This window comes from Scardinius erythrophthalmus (assembly GCF_964197995.2).
Source record: "Scardinius erythrophthalmus genome assembly, chromosome: 14".
In the NCBI taxonomy this organism is placed as follows: domain Eukaryota; kingdom Metazoa; phylum Chordata; class Actinopteri; order Cypriniformes; family Leuciscidae; genus Scardinius; species Scardinius erythrophthalmus.
The window spans coordinates 1,142,452-1,163,939 of NC_138234.1; the positions used below are offsets into that span (position 1 = coordinate 1,142,452).

At 43.4% G+C, this 21,488-nt stretch overlaps 1 protein-coding gene across 3 annotated transcripts in view; it reads right to left on the reverse strand.

Moving 5' to 3' along the window:
• The window catches only part of crocc (ciliary rootlet coiled-coil, rootletin), a 51,378-nt gene extending 30,122 nt beyond the window's left edge, over positions 1–21,256 (reverse strand). For 2 of the 3 annotated variants that reach the window (XM_081384637.1, XM_081384638.1), the window contains exons 1-19: positions 21,150–21,212; positions 20,039–20,275; positions 19,609–19,735; positions 18,926–19,068; positions 15,107–15,292; positions 14,963–15,022; positions 9,188–9,279; positions 8,057–8,222; positions 7,882–7,988; positions 4,076–4,303; positions 3,802–3,892; positions 3,554–3,640; positions 3,144–3,308; positions 2,563–2,783; positions 2,101–2,274; positions 1,503–1,647; positions 793–939; positions 382–612; positions 21–214 (exon numbers count right to left, since the gene is read on the reverse strand). In XM_081384637.1, coding sequence (XP_081240763.1) covers positions 21–214; positions 382–612; positions 793–939; positions 1,503–1,647; positions 2,101–2,274; positions 2,563–2,783; positions 3,144–3,308; positions 3,554–3,640; positions 3,802–3,892; positions 4,076–4,303; positions 7,882–7,988; positions 8,057–8,222; positions 9,188–9,279; positions 14,963–15,022; positions 15,107–15,292; positions 18,926–19,068; positions 19,609–19,735; positions 20,039–20,215 — 2,741 coding nt within the window. In that variant the 5' untranslated portion in view covers positions 20,216–20,275; positions 21,150–21,212. Of the gene's footprint in view, positions 1–20; positions 215–381; positions 613–792; positions 940–1,502; positions 1,648–2,100; positions 2,275–2,562; positions 2,784–3,143; positions 3,309–3,553; positions 3,641–3,801; positions 3,893–4,075; positions 4,304–7,881; positions 7,989–8,056; positions 8,223–9,187; positions 9,280–14,962; positions 15,023–15,106; positions 15,293–18,925; positions 19,069–19,608; positions 19,736–20,038; positions 20,276–21,149 lie in introns of all 3 variants that reach the window. The other variant, XM_081384639.1, reaches the window with a different exon arrangement.
• Between the last annotated feature and the right edge of the window lie 232 nt (positions 21,257–21,488).

Sequence of the window (21,488 nt, forward strand, 5' to 3'; positions counted from 1 at the left end):
TCCCTATCGTGACACTATACCTGAAGCTGGCGATCTCCTCTGTCAGAGTGGCGTTCTCTCTCTCTGAGGCGTTCAGCTGAACCAGAAGCCCCGCCCTCTCTCTCACTAGCTCCGCCCTCCCACGCCCCACCTCCTCAAGGGCGGAGCTCTGCCTGTCGCCTTCACCGCGGACTGAACCAAGCTCCGCCTCCAGGCCACCCAGCTCACCACTCAGCTGTTTGATTGACAGCAGCACATCAGAAAATAATTAGGGACTGAGAGAGACAGAGAGAGAGATGGAGAGAGAGAGACAGAGGGACGGAGAGAGAGAGAGAGACAGAGAGAGAGATGGAGAGAGAGAGACAGAGGGACGGAGAGAGAGAGTGAGAGAGAGAGAGACACCTGTGTAATTCTGTCCTGCAGTTTGGCTCTGTCTGCCTGTAGCGACTGAAGCTCCGCCTCCAGCCCCGCCCTGGCCAGCTCAGACTCCTGCAGTGATTGGCTGAGAGTGAGACGGACAGCGTCCAGCTCCAGTCGGTCCTGCTCGGAGCGAACGAGCTCGTCTCTGATGGTCAGCTTCTCTTGTTGCGCTTCTCTTCGCTGAGACAGCAACACACTCTTCTCCTCCTCCAGCTGTCAATCATTCAAACAACATCAATATCATTGGTTCAATGAAAAACACATAATTTTAACTGATAATATGAACCAAACAAATCCTAATGGGTAAAACTAAATCAACTTATGTTTAATGTACTCATCATACAACGGAAGTTAAGTGTGTGTGTGTGTGTGTGTGTGTGTGTGTGTGTGTACCTGCACGACGAGGCTGTTGAGTTCAGACTTGTCCTGCGCGAGACTCTCGTTAATGGCGCTCATCTTAGCGAGAGAGTCTCTGAGTGACGCCTCCTCCGACTGAAGCTTCGTGAGCGCTAGCGAGAGCTCAGCGCGACTGCTCTCACTCTGCACACAAAAACACATTATTACACAAAAAATATATATTACTATTGTAATATTTCACTGTAAAAAAAAAAAAAAAAGGCGGAGAGCCCCTGAGAGCCCTCAAAGCGTCCCTTCTGTTGTCAGCAGCTTCTCATTACTAGTCTGGCGTGTGTTTTGTTTTCAAAAGCTCGTTATGATCGACCCATACTCAGATGTGAAGCGGACACACTGAACACACACTTCACTCTGAAACACGCAGGGCACACCATAACATTTAATTATATTGTGTTTTTGTTTCAGTTAATCGTGCAGCCTCACTATAGGTTCTGCTCTAATGCTAGTGATCGCTACATAGACAGCGGCCTACTAAGGGAGCGCCCTGAACAGGGTGTAGAGGGCAGTTGCAGAAGTGTCCCCCTTTAACACATGGACTCTCCCAGACACCCCCGTCACTCAGCGGGAAATGGACTATTCTAAACAAGAGTTTGCTAGAGTAAAATATATATATATATTTGTCCTAATCGGAGGAGTTTTATGGATTGTGTGTGTGTGTGTGTGTGTGTGTGTGAGAGTGTGTGTCTGACCCGGGTGAGTGTGTCGCTCAGCTGTCTGTTCTCCGTCTCCATCATCTGTCTGTCTGACGCCCCCTGCTGGAGAGACTCTTTCAACGCCGCCAGTTCAGCTCGCAGTGCAGAAGCACGACACTCCGACTCGTCCCACATCTGCTGACTGACACACACACACACACACACACACACACACACACACACAGGTCACACTATTCCATTTCTAGAATCAAATATTTGAGATCAGGAATCGGATACTTGTTATAAAATAAATATTTCGATTCCTCTTATCGATCCCTTTGAGCATTTCAGTGTGACTCTAAACCACTGAAGCGAGAGACTCTGTTTTCTGTGTTCTGTGTATCAGTGTAGTGGATCCAGCAGCTCTTAAAGTGACAGCAGCCTAATATTCCTGATATAACATATAACATATATGCCGTCTCTATAATAACACTAATCAAACAACAGAAGACAAAGAGAAATTCACTCGTTCTTCACTGAATAACTTTTGTAACTATATTTGTAATGTATTTTATTTATATCCTATACCCAAACGATACCCAACCCTACACACACGTCACGCACTTGTGGTCCATGTGTGACGCGTCACACTCACGTTCTGTGTGTCTCTGCTCTCGCTCGGTCTCTCTCCACCTCTGCAGCCTCTCTCTCCTCTTGCTCGGTCTCTCTCCCTCTCTGCGCAGACGTCACACACACCTGCAGTCTCTCACACTCCATCTGCAGCAGCTGCACCTGCGTCTGCGCCGCTTTACACACACTCTCCTTCTCACTGGGAGAGAGAGAGGGGGAGAGGGAGAGAGATTTTATTATTATTATTGTTTTATGTTATCATTATTATTTTTGCTATATATAGCCACGAATATATATAAAATATATATATATTTTTTTATTATTATTATTATTTTCTGTATTAAATGTTTTAAATCATTTTCAGTGCCTTGGCAATACAAAATGTTTTTTTTTGTCATGCCAATAAAGCTTTCTGTATTGAATTGAGAGACAGACGGGTCTGGTCACTGATCACATGATCTGTGAGTTTGACTGACAGGTATCTCACCTGCTGAGTGTCTCTCTTTCCTGTCTTAGTCGGTGTCTCTCTCTCACAGCCGTCTCTCTCTCTCTCTGAGCCTCGTCTCTCTCTCCCTGCAGCGTCTGCACACGAAGCTCCGCCTCTCTCCGGCCTGACTCCGCCTCCCGTAAGCTTGACTCCGCCTCTGTCTGCTGCCTGCGCAGGTGCTGGACTGACGACTGCGCAGACGCCAGACGCTCACGCAGCTCCTGCACACACACACACGTCTGGTGCACTATCTTTGTGAGGACTCTCCATAGACGTAATGGTTTTTCATACTGTACAAACTGTATATTCTGTCCCCTTACACTGCCCCTGCCCCTAAACCTACCCATCACAGGAGACATTCTGCATTTTTACATTTTCAAAAAAACTAATTCTGTATGATTTATAAGCTTTTGTACCCATGGGGACCTCAATTTAGGTCCCCACGGTGACACGAGTCCCCATGAGTCTGTGTGCATTCAGGTTTAAGTCCCCATCGGTGTAGAAAAACATGTCCACACACACAGTGAGTGTGAGTGTGTGTGTGTGTGTGTGTGTGTGTGTGTGTGAGAGAGTGTCAGTACCTGTATCTGGACCTGTCTGTGGGTCAGACTGGAGCGTAGTGCAGACAGACAGCTGTCAGGGATGATGGGTAATGATGATGATGATGATGATGATGAAGAGCGCAGTAACGGCAGAAGAGACTCTTCAGTGTTTCCGTCCACACCGTCACTGTCAGAGAAGACCAGCTACACACACACACACACACACATACACACACACCAGTGACTCGTACCTGAATGATGTACTAGTACCTGTGTGGTGTCTCTGAGTGTGTGCACCCCGTGTGAGTGTGTGTGTATGTGTGTAGTACCTGTGTGATGTCTCGGAGTGTGTGTGTGTGTGTGTGTGTGTGTGTGTGTGTGGTATCTGCATGATGTTTCGGAGTGTGTATGTGTATGTGTATGTGTGTGTGTGTGTGTGTGTGTAGTACCTGTGTGATGTCTCGGAGTGTGTTCTGCAGTGCTGCAGTGTGTATCCTGAGTGAATGAACTTCAGTGTCCTCAAGGCTCCTCTGATCCTGAACACACACGTCACTGGATTAATGTGTGTGAGCTTCATCACATCTGATCTGTGATTGGCCGCTTTACCAGCCCTCTTCCTGTTGTGGGCGGTTCCTCACAAGGATCCAATGACAATATGGACCAGTTCATGTCCAAATAAACAACTCAACATACATACCTGCAGCTTCCTGCTGAGTGTTGTCACTTCCTGTTCTCTATCCTCCACACGAGCTTTGAGACGCTCCAGCTCTCTCACTGCATCCACAAGCCTGACACCACACACACACACACACACACACACACACACACACACACACACAGAATGTTCAAACTTCATTTACTTCATTTGATTTAGACCAGTAACGGACCGCACATGTGTGTGTGTCTGTGTGAAAGAGTGATTGTGTGTGTGTGTGAGAGAGAGTGATTGTGTGTGTGTGTGTGTAACGGACCGTGTGTTGATCTCGACACGCTCCGAGTCGCTCTTGGCCTGCAGCGTCATCATCTCCGTCACCGTCTCTCTCAGCTGCTGCTCCAGTTGTAGTCGCACGCCCGTCTCTCTCTCCAGCATCTGCGCAGACGCCTCCTCCCGGCTGCGCAGGACTGAGCAGGTGCTCACACACTGCAGCTGCACACTCTGAGCCGCACACGCCAACTGGTTCCTCACCGCAGACAGATCCCTGCGGCACACACACAGTGTTGAGTCGGTGTTGAGTCGGTGTTGAGTGAGTGTTGAGTGAGTGTTGAGTCGGTGTTGAGTCAGTGTTGAGTGAGTGTTGAGTCGGTGTTGAGTGAGTGTTGAGTCGGTGTTGAGTCGGTGTTGAGTGAGTGTTGAGTTGGTGTTGAGTCGGTGTTGAGTCGGTGTTGAGTGAGTGTTGAGTGAGTGTTGAGTCGGTGTTGAGTGAGTGTTGAGTGAGTGTTGAGTGAGTGTTGAGTCGGTGTTGAGTGAGTGTTGAGTCGGTGTTGAGTGAGTGTTGAGTCGGTGTTGAGTGAGTGCTGAGTCGGTGTTGAGTGAGTGTTGAGTGAGTGTTGAGTCGGTGTTGAGTGAGTGTTGAGTCGGTGTTGAGTGAGTGTTGAGTCGGTGTTGAGTCGGTGTTGAGTGAGTGTTGAGTCGGTGTTGAGTCGGTGTTGAGTTGGTGTTGAGTTGGTGTTGAGTGAGTGTTGAGTGAGTGTTGAGTCAGTGTTGAGTCGGTGTTGAGTGAGTGTTGAGTGAGTGTTGAGTGAGTGTTGAGTCGGTGTTGAGTGAGTGTTGAGTCGGTGTTGAGTGAGTGTTGAGTGAGTGTTGAGTCGGTGTTGAGTGAGTGTTGAGTCGGTGTTGAGTGAGTGTTGAGTCGGTGTTGAGTCGGTGTTGAGTGAGTGTTGAGTCGGTGTTGAGTGAGTGTTGAGTCGGTGTTGAGTTGGTGTTGAGTTGGTGTTGAGTGAGTGTTGAGTCGGTGTTGAGTGAGTGTTGAGTCTGTGTTGAGTGAGTGTTGAGTGAGTGTTGAGTCGGTGTTGAGTGAGTGTTGAGTGAGTGTTGAGTGAGTGTTGAGTCGGTGTTGAGTGAGTGTTGAGTGAGTGTTGAGTCGGTGTTGAGTGAGTGTTGAGTGAGTGTTGAGTCGGTGTTGAGTGAGTGTTGAGTCGGTGTTGAGTGAGTGTTGAGTCGGTGTTGAGTGAGTGTTGAGTGAGTGTTGAGTGAGTGTTGAGTCGGTGTTGAGTGAGTGTTGAGTGAGTGTTGAGTCGGTGTTGAGTGAGTGTTGAGTGAGTGTTGAGTGAGTGTTGAGTCGGTGTTGAGTCGGTGTTGAGTGAGTGTTGAGTCGGTGTTGAGTCGGTGTTGAGTGAGTGTTGAGTCGGTGTTGAGTGAGTGTTGAGTGAGTGTTGAGTGAGTGTTGAGTCGGTGTTGAGTGAGTGTTGAGTGAGTGTTGAGTCGGTGTTGAGTGAGTGTTGAGTGAGTGTTGAGTCGGTGTTGAGTGAGTGTTGAGTCGGTGTTGAGTGAGTGTTGAGTCGGTGTTGAGTGAGTGTTGAGTGAGTGTTGAGTGAGTGTTGAGTCGGTGTTGAGTGAGTGTTGAGTGAGTGTTGAGTCGGTGTTGAGTGAGTGTTGAGTGAGTGTTGAGTCGGTGTTGAGTCGGTGTTGAGTGAGTGTTGAGTCGGTGTTGAGTCGGTGTTGAGTGAGTGTTGAGTCGGTGTTGAGTGAGTGTTGAGTGAGTGTTGAGTCGGTGTTGAGTAAGTGTTGAGTCGGTGTTGAGTGAGTGTTGAGTCGGTGTTGAGTCGGTGTTGAGTGAGTGTTGAGTGAGTGTTGAGTCGGTGTTGAGTGAGTGTTGAGTCGGTGTTGATTGAGTGTTGAGTCGGTGTTGAGTGAGTGTTGAGTGAGTGTTGAGTCGGTGTTGATTGAGTGTTGAGTCGGTGTTGAGTGAGTGTTGAGTCGGTGTTGAATGAGTGTTGAGTGAGTGTTGAGTCGGTGTTGAGTGAGTGTTGAGTGAGTGTTGAGTCGGTGTTGAGTGAGTGTTGAGTCGATGTTGAGTGAGTGTTGAGTCGGTGTTGAGTCGGTGTTGAGTGAGTGTTGAGTCGGTGTTGAGTCGGTGTTGAGTCGGTGTTGAGTGGGTGTTGAGTCGGTGTTGAGTGGGTGTTGAGTCGGTGTTGAGTGAGTGTTGAGTCGGTGTTGAGTCGGTGTTGAGTGAGTGTTGAGTCGGTGTTGAGTGAGTGTTGAGTCGGTGTTGAGTGAGTGTTGAGTGAGTGTTGAGTCGGTGTTGAGTGAGTGTTGAGTCGGTGTTGAGTGAGTGTTGAGTCGGTGTTGAGTCGGTGTTGAGTGAGTGTTGAGTGGGTGTTGAGTCGGTGTTGAGTCGGTGTTGAGTGGGTGTTGAGTCAGTGTTGAGTGAGTGTTGAGTCGGTGTTGAGTGAGTGTTGAGTGAGTGTTGAGTCGGTGTTGAGTGAGTGTTGAGTCGGTGTTGAGTGAGTGTTGAGTGAGTGTTGAGTCGGTGTTGAGTGAGTGTTGAGTCGGTGTTGAGTGAGTGTTGAGTCGGTGTTGAGTGAGTGTTGAGTCGGTGTTGAGTGAGTGTTGAGTCGGTGTTGAGTGAGTGTTGAGTCGCTGTTGAGTGAGTGTTGAGTCGGTGTTGAGTGAGTGTTGAGTCGGTGTTGAGTGAGTGTTGAGTCAGTGTTGAGTCAGTGTTGAGTCGGTGTTGAGTGAGTGTTAAGTCGGTGTTGAGTGAGTGTTGAGTCGGTGTTGAGTCGGTGTTGAGTGAGTGTTGAGTGAGTGTTGAGTCGGTGTTGAGTGAGTGTTGAGTCGGTGTTGAGTGAGTGTTGAGTCAGTGTTGAGTCAGTGTTGAGTCGGTGTTGAGTGAGTGTTGAGTCGGTGTTGAGTGAGTGTTGAGTGAGTGTTGAGTCGGTGTTGAGTCGGTGTTGAGTGGGTGTTGAGTCGGTGTTGAGTGGGTGTTGAGTCGGTGTTGAGTGAGTGTTGAGTCGGTGTTGAGTGAGTGTTGAGTGAGTGTTGAGTCGGTGTTGAGTGAGTGTTGAGTCGGTGTTGAGTGAGTGTTGAGTCGGTGTTGAGTGAGTGTTGAGTCAGTGTTGAGTCAGTGTTGAGTCGGTGTTGAGTGAGTGTTGAGTCGGTGTTGAGTGAGTGTTGAGTCGGTGTTGAGTCGGTGTTGAGTGAGTGTTGAGTCGGTGTTGAGTGAGTGTTGAGTCGGTGTTGAGTGAGTGTTGAGTCGGTGTTGAGTGAGTGTTGAGTCAGTGTTGAGTCAGTGTTGAGTCGGTGTTGAGTGAGTGTTGAGTCGGTGTTGAGTGAGTGTTGAGTCGGTGTTGAGTCGGTGTTGAGTGAGTGTTGAGTCGCTGTTGAGTGAGTGTTGAGTCGGTGTTGAGTGAGTGTTGAGTCAGTGTTGAGTCGGTGTTGAGTGAGTGTTGAGTCGGTGTTGAGTGAGTGTTGAGTGAGTGTTGAGTCGGTGTTGAGTCGGTGTTGAGTGAGTGTTGAGTCGGTGTTGAGTGAGTGTTGAGTCGGTGTTGAGTCGGTGTTGAGTGGGTGTTGAGTGAGTGTTGAGTCGGTGTTGAGTGAGTGTTGAGTCGGTGTTGAGTGAGTGTTGAGTGAGTGTTGAGTGAGTGTTGAGTCGGTGTTGAGTCGGTGTTGAGTGAGTGTTGAGTCAGTGTTGAGTCGGTGTTGAGTGAGTGTTGAGTGGGTGTTGAGTCGGTGTTAAGTCGGTGTTGACTGAGTGTTGAGTCGGTTTTGAGTCAGTGTTGAGTGCGCTCCGGTGTGTGTTGAGTCGGTGTTAAGTCGGTGTTGAGTGCCGGCTCTGACCTCTCGGTGGCGCTCTTCATCTCGCAGATGTGCCTGCGCAGACCCACCACCTGCCTCCAGAGCGCCAGCAGACGGCTGTGCTCGCTGCTGAAGTAGCTGTGGAAAGACTAAACAAACACATGCGTGAACCCTGCAGCTTCCCGTGCATTACAGTGATGCTTAAAGCTACACCCACCTCCTCCTCTCTCCTCCAATCACACTCCCTCTGCTCCAGCTCCTCCCTCGCTCTGGTCCAATCAGCAGTGAGTCTGCGGATGTCCTGGCTGAGCGCCTCGTTGGCCAGTCCGGCCTGTTCCAGCTGCTCTCGCAGCATAGCGTTGACCGCAGATAGACCGCTGCTCCTGCACACACGCAAACATGTTAAACACACGCGCACACACACACACGTTAACCACACGCAAACACACGTTAAGCACAAGCACACACAAACACACACGTTAAGCATACACAAACACGTTCAGCACACGCAAATACATTAAGCACACGCAAACACGTTCAGCACACGCAAACGCGTTAAGCACACGCAAACACGTTCAGCACACGCAAACACGTTAAGCACACGCAAACACGTTAAGCACACGCAAACACGTTAAGCACACGCAAACACGTTAAGCACACGCAAACACGTTAAGCACACGCACACACGTTAAGCACACGCAAACACGTTAAGCACACGCAAACACGTTCAGCACACACAAACACGTTAAGCACACGCGAACACGTTCAGCACACGCACACACGTTAAGCACACGGACACACGTTAAGCACACGCACACATGTTAAGCACACATGTTAAGCACACGCAAACACGTTAAGCACACGCACATGCAAACACGTTCAGCACACGCAAACACGTTCAGCACACGCAAACATGTTAAGCACACGCAAACACGTGAAGCAAATGCACACATGTTAAGCACACGCACACGTTAAGCACACGCACACGTTAAGCACACACAAACACGTTAAGCACACGCAAACACGTTCAGCACACACAAACACGTTAAGCACACGCAAACACGTTCAGCACACGCAAACACATTCAGCACACACAAACACGTTAAGCACACGCGAACACGTTCAGCACACGCACACACGTTCAGCACACGCACACACGTTAAGCACACGCACACATGTTAAGCACACGCAAACACGTTAAGCACACGCACATGCAAACACATTCAGCACATGCAAACAGGTTAAGCACACACACATGCAAACATGTTAAGCACATGTATGTATGTGTGTGTGTGTGTGTGTGTGTGTGTGTATCATGACAGATGAGAGTGTTCAGTGAGTGCGAGACCTCTGCTGTTCCTCCTCCAGCCGGATGAGGGCGCTTTCCATCTCACTGCTGGGCTCCTCGTCATCATGACCGTTACTGCCGTCACACCGGCCCTGCAGACACAACAACGGTCACAACCAGGGGTCGCCTCACACTTAACGTTTATACTGTTAAAACAGGTCAGTTACAGAAAGAAATGCTTCTTTTAACTTGAGTGGCGCGTCTATAGAACGCTGCAACTGTTAACAACATCCGTCTAGGGTCGTAAGATTTTTAATGTTTTTAAAAGAAGTCTCTTCTGCTCACCAAGGCTGCATTTATTTGATTAAAAATACAATAACAAAAAATAGTAATATTGTGAAATATTATTAGAATGTAAATCAGCTGTTTTCTATGTAAATATTTTTTTGTATAAAATGTAATTTATTCCTGTGATCAAAGCTGAATTTTCAGCATCATTACTCCAGTCTGATGTCACATGATCAATCAAAAAACAAAATCAGGATTCTTTGATGAACAGAAAGATCAGAAGAACAGCATCGATTTGAAATAGAATCTTTTGTAACATTATAAATGTCTTTAATGTAATTTTTGATTAATTTAATCAATTTAATTAAATTTAATCTGTGATAAATAAACATTAATTTCTTTCCTAAATTGTTTTTTTTTTTTTACAAAATGTTTTTTACTTTCTATTCATCAAAGAATCCTGAATCCTGTTTTCAACACTGATAATAATCAGAAATGTTTCTTGAGCATCAAATCATCATATTAGAGTGATTTCTGAAGGATCATGTGACACTGAAGACTGGAGTAAAGCACCGTTCACACTGCCAGCAACACGCAGCGACAAAGCGACATGATCCCATTCATTTCAATGGAGTGCTGGCGACTTCCGGCGACACGAGCGACAGTAACCGTTGGCGACAGAATGTGGGCGTGTCAAGCGACACGAGACGCGCGACAAAAGTTCAGAAATTTCAACTTTATGCAAATGAGAAGCGATTTTCGCGAGCGACAACCAATAGGAAAGAAGACTTTCAGTGGAGCTCAGCTCACGTCACCGTCTCGAGTGCAGGAGACAGAAGAGCTCGAGGGCGATTTCACTGCTTTATATGATTTGACTGTAACTAACCACAAACATGGATATAATAAAATGATGCATGGAAAAGAAATTGTCGACAGTCTCAGTGAGTTTAATTCACACATTTAGTTTGAGTGTTGTAATTTTATGATGCAAGTTTAAGTTTAGCACTGCTGCAGTTCATTTTACAGTTTCCCCTGCATTATGTTGACTATTAGGGACAAGAAAATTGATTATTTGTCAAATTCGAATGACGTTTTAGTCATTTATGACAGTATGAGTTAATCTGTTGATTGATCGATCGTTAATCCAGTAGGCTAAATGATTTAACCCACTGAACACTTCTGTGGTAATATAAAAACACTCTCCCAACAGCATACTGTTTCTTTTGAGCCTAACTCCTAGTCAAATTAAAATTATATAGTTGTATATATCACTTGTGATGGTGTTTTGTATAGATATGGCCAGACGTGCAGTCTACCAATAACATTAGAGCGACAGCACTGCGACTTCACAGTACAGAGACCAGCGACATACAGCGACAAAGTCGCTGGCGTTGTGAACGGGGCTTAATGATGCTGAAAATTCAGCTTTGATCACAGGAATAAATTACACTTTACTGTATATTCACATAGAAAACAGCTGATTTACACTGGAATAATATTTCACAATATTACTGTCTTTTATGTATTTTTAATCAATTGAATACAGCCTTGGTGAGCAGAAGAGACTTCTTTTAAAAATGTAAAAAGAATTGCGATCCCTAACGTTTGAACGGCAGTGTACAATGCGATGAAAAAATTCCAGATTTTTTGTACTGTGAATTAAAAAAAAATTACATATATTTATTTATTATATAATAAATATAGCCTGGCAAGCCAGACCTACATCAAGATGTTAGGTCTGGAAACTCTCCATAGTCACAGCTCAATCCGAGGGGCGGGATAAACGGCTGTCTTTCAAATTCCCTCTGCACGCAATAGGACAGCGCTTCAACCAACCAGAGCGTTTTCCCAACAGCGGAGCTAGTTGATAGATTCAACTTTTGCCATATCTGGCCGGCAAAACGACGAAGACATCTTCCTTTTTTTAAGAATGACTTAAGTGCCGTTCTTTGCTCTTTTCTCAAAGAAAAACTTAACTCCAAGTCCTCCAGAGTCGCGGCCAAAGCCGATTCGAAAGACCGTTGTTCTCCATCAGCAGCCGCCATTCTTTGTTTTCAAGTAGCAGCAGCCAGGTAACCGTCGCAACTCTGTCGTGTATGTTAAGCCCGCCCCCGCCTACTCTATACACAACGTGATTGGCCTGACCCAATCTGGGTTTTTGCAGCGAGAAGGTTTATTGAGAGTTGCTAGACCCACCTGGCTGCGAAATACATTTTGCTGCCGCTAGGGTGCGTCTAGATTTCTAGGCTATAATAAATATAATAAAATTCTAATTTGGGCAGAAAACCGCAAGGAGACCTTAAAGTGTCTATTCGGCTGCATCCCAAATCTGGTGAAATGCTGTAAACGTGTCCCTACAAGACGCACTCAGTGCCGCGCTTCACTCTGAAACACACAGCGCTTTTACACTAGCACAGCGGTATTCAGCCCGTGTGTCTGAGGTACAGTGAGGTATTATGGGATGTATTTATTCAATGTATTTAATGGATGTACAGTGAGGTATTATGGGATGTATTTATTGGATGTACAGGGAGGTATTATGGGATGTTTTTATTCAATGTATTTAATGGATGTACAGTGAGGTATTATGGGATGTATTTATACGATGTACAGTGAGGTATTATGGGATGTATTTATTCAATGTATTTAATGGATGTACAGTGAGGTATTATGGGATGTATTTATTCAATGTATTTAATGGATGTACAGTGAGGTATTATGGGATGTATTTATACGATGTACAGTGAGGTATTATGGGATGTATTTATTCAATGTATTTAATGGATGTACAGTGAGGTATTATGGGATGTATTTAATGGATGTACTGTGAGGTATTATGGGATGTATTTAATGGATGTACTGTGAGGTATTATGGGATGTATTTATTTGATGTACAGTGAGGTATTATGAGATGTATTTATTCAATGTATTTAATGGATGTACAGTGAGGTATTATGGGATGTATTTATTTGATGTACAGTGAGGTATTATGGGATGTATTTAATGGATGTACTGTGAGGTATTATGGGATGTATTTAATGGATGTACTGTGAGGTATTATGGGATGTATTTATTTGATGTACAGTGAGGTATTATGAGATGTATTTATTCAATGTATTTAATGGATGTACAGTGAGGTATTATGGGATGTATTTATTTGATGTACAGTGAGGTATTATGGGATGTATTTATTTGATGTACAGTGAGGTATTATGGGATGTTTTTATTCAATGTATTTAATGGATCTACAGTGAGGTATTATGGGATGTATTTAATGGATGTACTGTGAGGTATTATGAGATGTATTTATTCAATGTATTTAATGGATGTACAGTGAGGTATTATGGGATGTATTTATACGATGTACAGTGAGGTATTATGGGATGTATTTATTCAATGTATTTAATGGATGTACAGTGAGGTATTATGGGATGTATTTATTCAATGTATTTAATGAATGTACAGTGAGGTATTATGGGATGTATTTAATGGATGTACAGTGAGGTATTATGGGATGTATTTATTGGATGTACAGTGAGGTATTATGGGATGTATTTAATGGATGTACAGTGAGGTATTATGGGATGTATTTATTGGATGTACAGGGAGGTATTATGGGATGTTTTTATTCAATGTATTTAATGGATGTACAGTGAGGTATTATGGGATGTATTTATACGATGTACAGTGAGGTATTATGGGATGTATTTATTCAATGTATTTAATGGATGTACAGTGAGGTATTATGGGATGTATTTATTCAATGTATTTAATGGATGTACAGTGAGGTATTATAGGATGTATTTATTCAATGTATTTAATGGATGTACAGTGAGGTATTATGGGATGTATTTAATGGATGTACTGTGAGGTATTATGGGATGTATTTAATGGATGTACTGTGAGGTATTATGGGATGTATTTATTTGATGTACAGTGAGGTATTATGAGATGTATTTATTCAATGTATTTAATGGATGTACAGTGAGGTATTATGGGATGTATTTAATGGATGTACTGTGAGGTATTATGGGATGTATTTATTTGATGTACAGTGAGGTATTATGAGATGTATTTATTCAATGTATTTAATGGATGTACAGTGAGGTATTATGGGATGTATTTATTTGATGTACAGTGAGGTATTATGGGATGTTTTTATTCAATGTATTTAATGGATGTACAGTGAGGTATTATGGGATGTATTTATACGATGTACAGTGAGGTATTATGGGATGTATTTATTCAATGTATTTAATGGATGTACAGTGAGGTATTATGGGATGTATTTATTCAGTGTATTTAATGGATGTACAGTGAGGTATTATGGGATGTATTTATTCAATGTATTTAATGGATGTACAGTGAGGTATTATGGGATGTATTTATTCAGTGTATTTAATGGATGTACAGTGAGGTATTATGGGATGTATTTATTGGATGTACAGTGAGGTATTATAGGATGTATTTATTCAATGTATTTAATGGATGTACAGTGAGGTATTATGGGATGTATTTAATGGATGTACAGTGAGGTATTATGGGATGTATTTATTTGATGTACAGTGAGGTATTATGAGATGTATTTATTCAATGTATTTAATGGATGTACAGTGAGGTATTATGGGATGTATTTATACGATGTACAGTGAGGTATTATGGGATGTATTTATTCAATGTATTTAATGGATGTACAGTGAGGTATTATGGGATGTATTTATTCAATGTATTTAATGGATGTACAGTGAGGTATTATGGGATGTATTTATACAATGTACAGTGAGGTATTATGGGATGTATTTATTCAATGTATTTAATGGATGTACAGTGAGGTATTATGGGATGTATTTAATGGATGTACAGTGAGGTATTATGGGATGTATTTATACAATGTACAGTGAGGTATTATGGGATGTATTTATTCAATGTATTTAATGGATGTACAGTGAGGTATTATGGGATTTATTTATACGATGTACAGTGAGGTATTATGGGATGTATTTATATGATGTACAGTGAGGTATTATGAGATGTATTTATTCAATGTATTTAATGGATGTACAGTGAGGTATTATGGGATGTATTTATACGATGTACAGTGAGGTATTATGGGATGTGTTTATACGATGTACAGTGAGGTATTATGGGATGTATTTATTCAATGTATTTAATGGATGTACAGTGAGGTATTATGGGATGTATTTATACAATGTACAGTGAGGTATTATGGGATGTATTTATTCAATGTATTTAATGGATTTACAGTGAGGTATTATGGGATGTATTTATACGATGTACAGTGAGGTATTATGGGATGTATTTATTCAATGTATTTAATGGATGTACAGTGAGGTATCATGGGATGTATTTAATGGATGTACAGTGAGGTATTATGGGATGTATTTAATGGATGTACAGTGAGGTATTATGGGATGTATTTATTGGATGTACAGTGAGGTATTATGGGATGTATTTAATGGATGTACAGTGAGGTATTATGGGGTGTATTTATATGATGTACAGAGAGGTATTATGGGATGTACTGACAGCAGACTTCTCCAGCAGCATCTGTTCCAGATCTCCACACTTCTTCTTATACTGCAGAACCTGCAAACACACGGCGTAAGAGGAGTGTTTTCAGAGAGGAAACCGGCGGAGTGTGTGTTTTAATGATCGCGTGTTGTATTGTACCTTGGCCTGTAGTTTCTGCACAAGCTGCGCTTGTCTCTGCTGCCCCTCCTGGTACGCCGTGAGTTTGCGTTTATACGCCGCCTGCTCCTCGTCCAGCCGTCTGCGCAGATCCACGTTCTGCTGCGCTAGACTGAGCGACTCAGGAGAACCCGGATCCTCCGACTCCATCCTCAGCGCCTGCTCCAGCTGCACACAATCAGGAGGAGAGAGCCTTAGCAACCTCACAGGAGACCCTAGCAACTGCACAGGAGACCCTAGCAACCGCACAGAAGAGCCTAGCAACCGCACAGAAGAGCCTACCAACCACACAGAAGACCCTAGCAACCGCACAGAAGAGCCTACCAACCACACAGAAGACCCTAGCAACCGCACAGAAGAGCCTAGCAACCGCACAGGATACCCTAGCAACCGCACAGAAGAGCCTACCAACCACACAGGAGACCCTAGCAACCGAACAGGAGACCCTAGCAGCCGCACAGAAGAGCCTAGCAACCGCACAGAAGAGCCTACCAACTGCACAGGAGACCCTAGCAACCACACAGAGACGCCTACCAACTACACAGAAGAGCCTAACAACCACACAGAAGACCCTAGCAACCGCACTGGAGACCCTAGCAACCGCACAGGAGACCCTAGCAACCGCACAGAAGAGCCTAGCAACCGCACAGAAGACCCTAGCAACCACACAGAAGACCCTAGCAACCGCACAGAAGACCCTACCACCCACACAGAAGAGCCTACCAACCACACAGAAGACCCTAGCAACCACACAGAAGACCCTAGCAACCGCACAGAAGACCCTAGAAACCACACAGAAGACCCTAGCAACCGCACAGAAGGGCCTACCAACCGCACAGAAGGGCCTACCAACCGCAGAGCCTAGCAACCGCACAGAAGAGCCTACCAACCACACAGAAGACCCTAGCAACCACACAGGAGACCCAAGCAACCACACATTAGAGCCTACCAACCACACAGAAGAGCCTAGCAACCGCACAGAAGAGCCTACCAACCACACAGAAGACCCTAGCAACCGCACAGAAGACCCTACCACCCACACAGAAGAGCCTACCAACCACACAGAAGACCCTAGCATCCACACAGAAGACCCTAGCAACCGCACAGAAGGGCCTACCAACCGCACAGAAGGGCCTACCAACCGCACAGCAGAGCCTAGCAACCGCACAGAAGAGCCTACCAACCACACAGAAGACCCTAGCAACCACACAGGAGACCCAAGCAACCACACATTAGAGCCTACCAACCACACAGAAGAGCCTACCAACCACACAGAAGAGCCTACCAACCACACAGGAGACCCTAGCAACCGCACAGGAGACCCTAGCAACCACCCATAACACCTTAGCAAACACACAGGACACCCTAGCAACCACCCATAAAACCCCAGGCAACCACCCATAACACCTTAGTAACCACACAGGACACCCTAGCAACCATCTACAACACCCGAGCCACTAGTGCTGCACGATTTGGAGGGAAAGTATTAATTATTTGTTAGAACCAAAATTTGATTATATATCAACAGGACTATAAAATAAAATAATAATTATTAACATTTTGTTGCACTATAATACTAATTATTATTATTAAATAAAAGTATTAAAATAAGAACTAAAATTACAAAAGATTTAGTATTTAAGAAAAAGAATGTAGTAATTTTATTTATTACATTTTATATAGTACAACTGTATTGTACTGTACTGTAATTACGGCTTAGTTTCTTCATTTTCAAACGTTAAACAATCAAGCTTTTTTCGGCAGAAAACCTTCTCTTTCGGTTTATGAGCGCTGCTCGAGTTCGTGGAAGATTATCGCCGTGTGTTGCGTTTTCAAATTCATGTTATAAGCGACTCAAACTCAGAGTTGTGAAATACACTAACATAAAACAATTCCACGTTATAAGCGAATGACGAGCCACTAGCGTGGAAACGGACACAGCGCCGCGCTCCGCTCTGAAACACACAACGCTTTTACACTAGTAAAGCGCAACCTTTCGTTCTTCCGATCGGATTCTGTGCTCGCATGTGAAAGAGCGAAGTGCTGCTAACTCTGAAACACACAGGACTAGAGGTCGACCGATTCATCGGCACCGATAGTTGATTGGTGGAACTATCGTTATTGGCAAAAATATATACCGATAGTTTTTCCTGGTTGCGTCCGTTGCTGGAACGGCTGAGAAGCGCGCGCTGTCATTCATTAAACAGTAAGAGAGAGCGGAGAAGGGTCTGCTGGCATCATGCAGTACAAGAGCGGCCTCTAGAGGTGTAATAAAAACTATCACTGATGCCTCGTGTTGTTTATTTCCACACGTGATTCTGCGTGCTGCACTGAGAGCACACGCTGCGTGGAGAGCTCTGACATCAGACGCGCGTTTAAACACCGACAGCTAAAATGTATGTATACAGAACATTTTGTCATATCATTATAAAGTGATTAATTTGTTGACTTAATGCTGCATTAGTAGAGAAAGAACAGCACAACAGTATGTTTGTTTGCCTTCGAGGCTGAGAGGACGCTAACATTAGTAGTACCTCAAGCGGTTAAAACACTGACAAAAATAAAGTAAGTCCGACCCGAATGTTTAATGTCACAATTGTTACCATCTATTTGCATTAGTTTATATCCAGCTGGTCACTTTTATGCGTTAAATATGCAGAGAAGTTGCATATTTAAAGCTAGAAACGTAAGATAGCAAACTGATATGTTCATACAGCCGACAACTAAACAAATCAGAAAAGCATTCGATTTCGGTTGTTTTTTCATCATCACTTTAATACATATTTTGTTATTTTGATTAAATAATCAGCAAAAATGTGAGACTATACATGTAATATAATATTTATATCATTGTAATGCTCTGGCGTTGTAGATATTTAAAGTTGGCCATCTTTAAGCATGACTGTTTGGATTTATATGAAATGATAACACTTACAATAAAATTCCATATGTAACATTAAATAAGGTTAATAACTGCTGTATAAGGATTGTTCATTGTTTGTTTGTTAATAAACATGTACTAATACATTTTTAAATTAAGGTTTTTATTTGTTAACCATTATGGTTAACAAATAAAAACCTTAATTTAAAAATGTATTAGTACATGTTTATTATGTTTATGTTTATTAGTACATGTTTACTATGATAATTAATGCACTATCAAACTAACATGAAGGATCAAGGTGCAATTTGTTTTTATCCAGTATCAATTTTAAAAACTATCGGTTGATTAATCGGTTATCGGCAAGTATGGCCATACCTAGCTATCGTTATCGGTAAAATCCACTATCGGTCGACCTCTACACAGGACATTTATTTATCTATATATCTTCGCGATTTGATAGTTGCGGATTGTGCAACAGTCGAAACTACCTAGATCGCCCTAGCAACCATAAAACTCCCTGGCAACCTAACCTCCCTGGTTTACCAGGTAAACACGGCTCACGTTCAAACGTCCGGAATAAATCACAAACGTCCTGATGGGCCCCAGAATCAAAGAGCCTGTTTACAGTCGCCATGGCAACATGCCATTCCACTCCCTGTTACCGCGGAGACGGGTGAACCTCGCTGAGACGCAGACAAAAGACAGAGTGTGTGTGTGTGTGTGTGTGTTCTCACTGGACAAAGAGTGTAAAAACATGGTAAATACAGCACTGGCCATGAACCGTTTCAGGTTCTCTAAAGTTTAGAGACTAAAGATCTCGACTATAAGATCTAGAACTGAACCCGGCTCTTCGATGGCGTTAGACTGTGAGTGAGTGTGTGTGTGTGTGTGTGTGTGTGTGTGTGTGTGTTTCTCACTCTCTCGCTGATGGCGCTGTATTTGATGGCCAGTTCATCTCGTTCTGCTCGACTGTGAGCCAGAAGATCCTCCACACGACTCAGTTCTGCCTGAAGAACCCGGTTCTCCTCTGGTAACGACAGACCTGACGACATGCCTCCAGCTGTGTGTGTGTGTGTGTGTGTGTGTGTGTGTGTGTGTGTGTGTGTGTGTGTGTGTGTGAGAGAGAGAGAGAGAGAGAGACAGAATGCTAACAGGAACGTTCTATCAAAGTTATGAACAAACATTCTTCCTGTAACGTTAATAGAACGTTCGTTCAAAGTTATCTGGTCTTTAATGACGTTCTCAAAACGTTAGAACAAAAACATTATTTATACATTGTTTTTGTGGAGCGTTAAGGTTGGATGTTCGTCTAACATTTTTTAAATGTAACTTCATAACGTCTAGAGAACATTAAAAAGTAAAGTTTAATGGAACGTTCCCTTAACGTTCGCATAACCAATAAAAATAGTTTTAAAAACATTTTTTTAAAAACGGATGTTTCAGAACGTTTAGAGAACATTCAAAAGTAACGTTCCCATAATGTTTGAAGAATGCATAACGGCATAAGAAATATTATATATCATTTTTTTAACTGGATGTTTAGAACGTTCAGAGAACGTTCAGAAATAACGGAACGCAACGCTCTTAGATCGAGTCTCACCGCTCTCGCTCAGGTTTCGGGACACGATCTCGCGCACGCGGGCGGGTAACCGCGACTGAGGCTCATCTGGAGAACATCCTCGAACCCTCAGACTCTTCTCTTCACACAGAACACTCTCCTCCAACCTCTGAAACACACAAACACAACCATATTATTATACGTACGTACGTACGTACGTGTGTGTGTGTGTGTGTGTGTGTGTGTGTGTGTGTGTCAGTAGCAGATGGTCTCAGTGGTGATCTGTTGTATATTTAGATCAGATCAGAACACACACCTGCGGCGCCGCCAGAACTAAACACATTTAATAATTCACATTTATTCATTTAACTGACACTTTTATCCAAAGAGACTCACAAATAACAAGCGATCCAGAGAGTTCTTCCGATCATGCGATCATAAATGAAGAAATAAAGCAGTAAATGAACTCCACCTGAATCACCGCCTCAAGTTTGGACTCGTTCGGGTCTTCGGAACCGCTCATGATGAACTTACGACTAGATTCATTACAATCGGATACAAATCTATCTTGGAATCGATAAACCGGATCAAATCTGTGACTCGCGCCGTTAGAGAGAATGATCACGTGTCTCGCAGAAATACACTTCATAAACGAACCCAGATAATAATCCAGTTATCCCGACCCTTCCCGAACAGACCCGCGAACACACTGAGGAGAGAGAGAGACAGAGTGTGTGTGTGTGTGTGTGTGTGTGAGAGAGAGAGAGAGAGAGAGAGAGAGAGAGAGAGAGAGAGAGGGCTTTAATAAGATTGAGTGAGATTATACATGCAGCTCAAGCGGATTCAAAAGAGAAACTGAAACAGCGACAATAAACTAACTAATAAAACAAAGGTGATAAACTTTTTTTTTATAGGTGACGTTTAACGTACTACTGTAATTTAACATGTTTGCACTAATACCCATCACCATGACAACAACCCATCAACACACGGACAACCGTCTACAGAAATCCAGTCAGGTTGATTCAGTCAGAACTGAGGAATAACTTAAAAAGAGCCACTAATATACAAGGTGTTAATTCGTCAAATTAATCTTTTTTAAGTGATTGTATTTTTTAAGTATGTCTTAAATCAAAGCGATGTGATTGTGAATACTGCTCGTGCGCGCGCGCCCCCTGAGGCGGGATTGGGAACTACAGCGTTTAAATCTCTGACAGGAACTACAAACTCCTTCACATTCACGGCACCATATCAAAAATACAGATGCTTTTATAATCAGCAGGTTTTCATATTGTAATCCACCATTTTGAGTACTTATTTTATGTTTATATGAGATTATTCAAATCGATTGACTCTCAAAAAAACTCTTAACTCTCCGGATGAACGTTATAGTCGAGATGCAGTGACGCGACGCTGGACAGTTAAATGAATATATTCATATTCAATGAGTTTATGAACACATGATGTTTATTCACTCATGACAAATGATCGATTACATTTATTAATATTTCACTCACTCATTCATTCGCGAACGCGTTCAACACCAATCGCACGAACACGGAGAAAATCACGCGTGATCTTACCGGTAAAACTGCATTAAATCCACATTAAAAGCGCTTTAAACTCGGAATGAAAGTGTTTGTGTGGTAATGTGTTCGTGTTTATGTGTGATGCTCAGTCTGGACTCTTTCCGGGGTCACGATCACTTCCCGCGCACATAAAAGACCCCAAATCACTGCTGATTTTACTTACAGAAAAGGACTGTATACAGATAGTTCTGTGTGTAAAATGACACTTACCAATACGATCAGATGAATATAAAGACATCTGACTCGATACATTAATTCAAATCTATTCAGATTCATTCATATTTAATAGAGTAGACAACTTACGAACAAACTCACCTGGCGAATCAGCAGCTC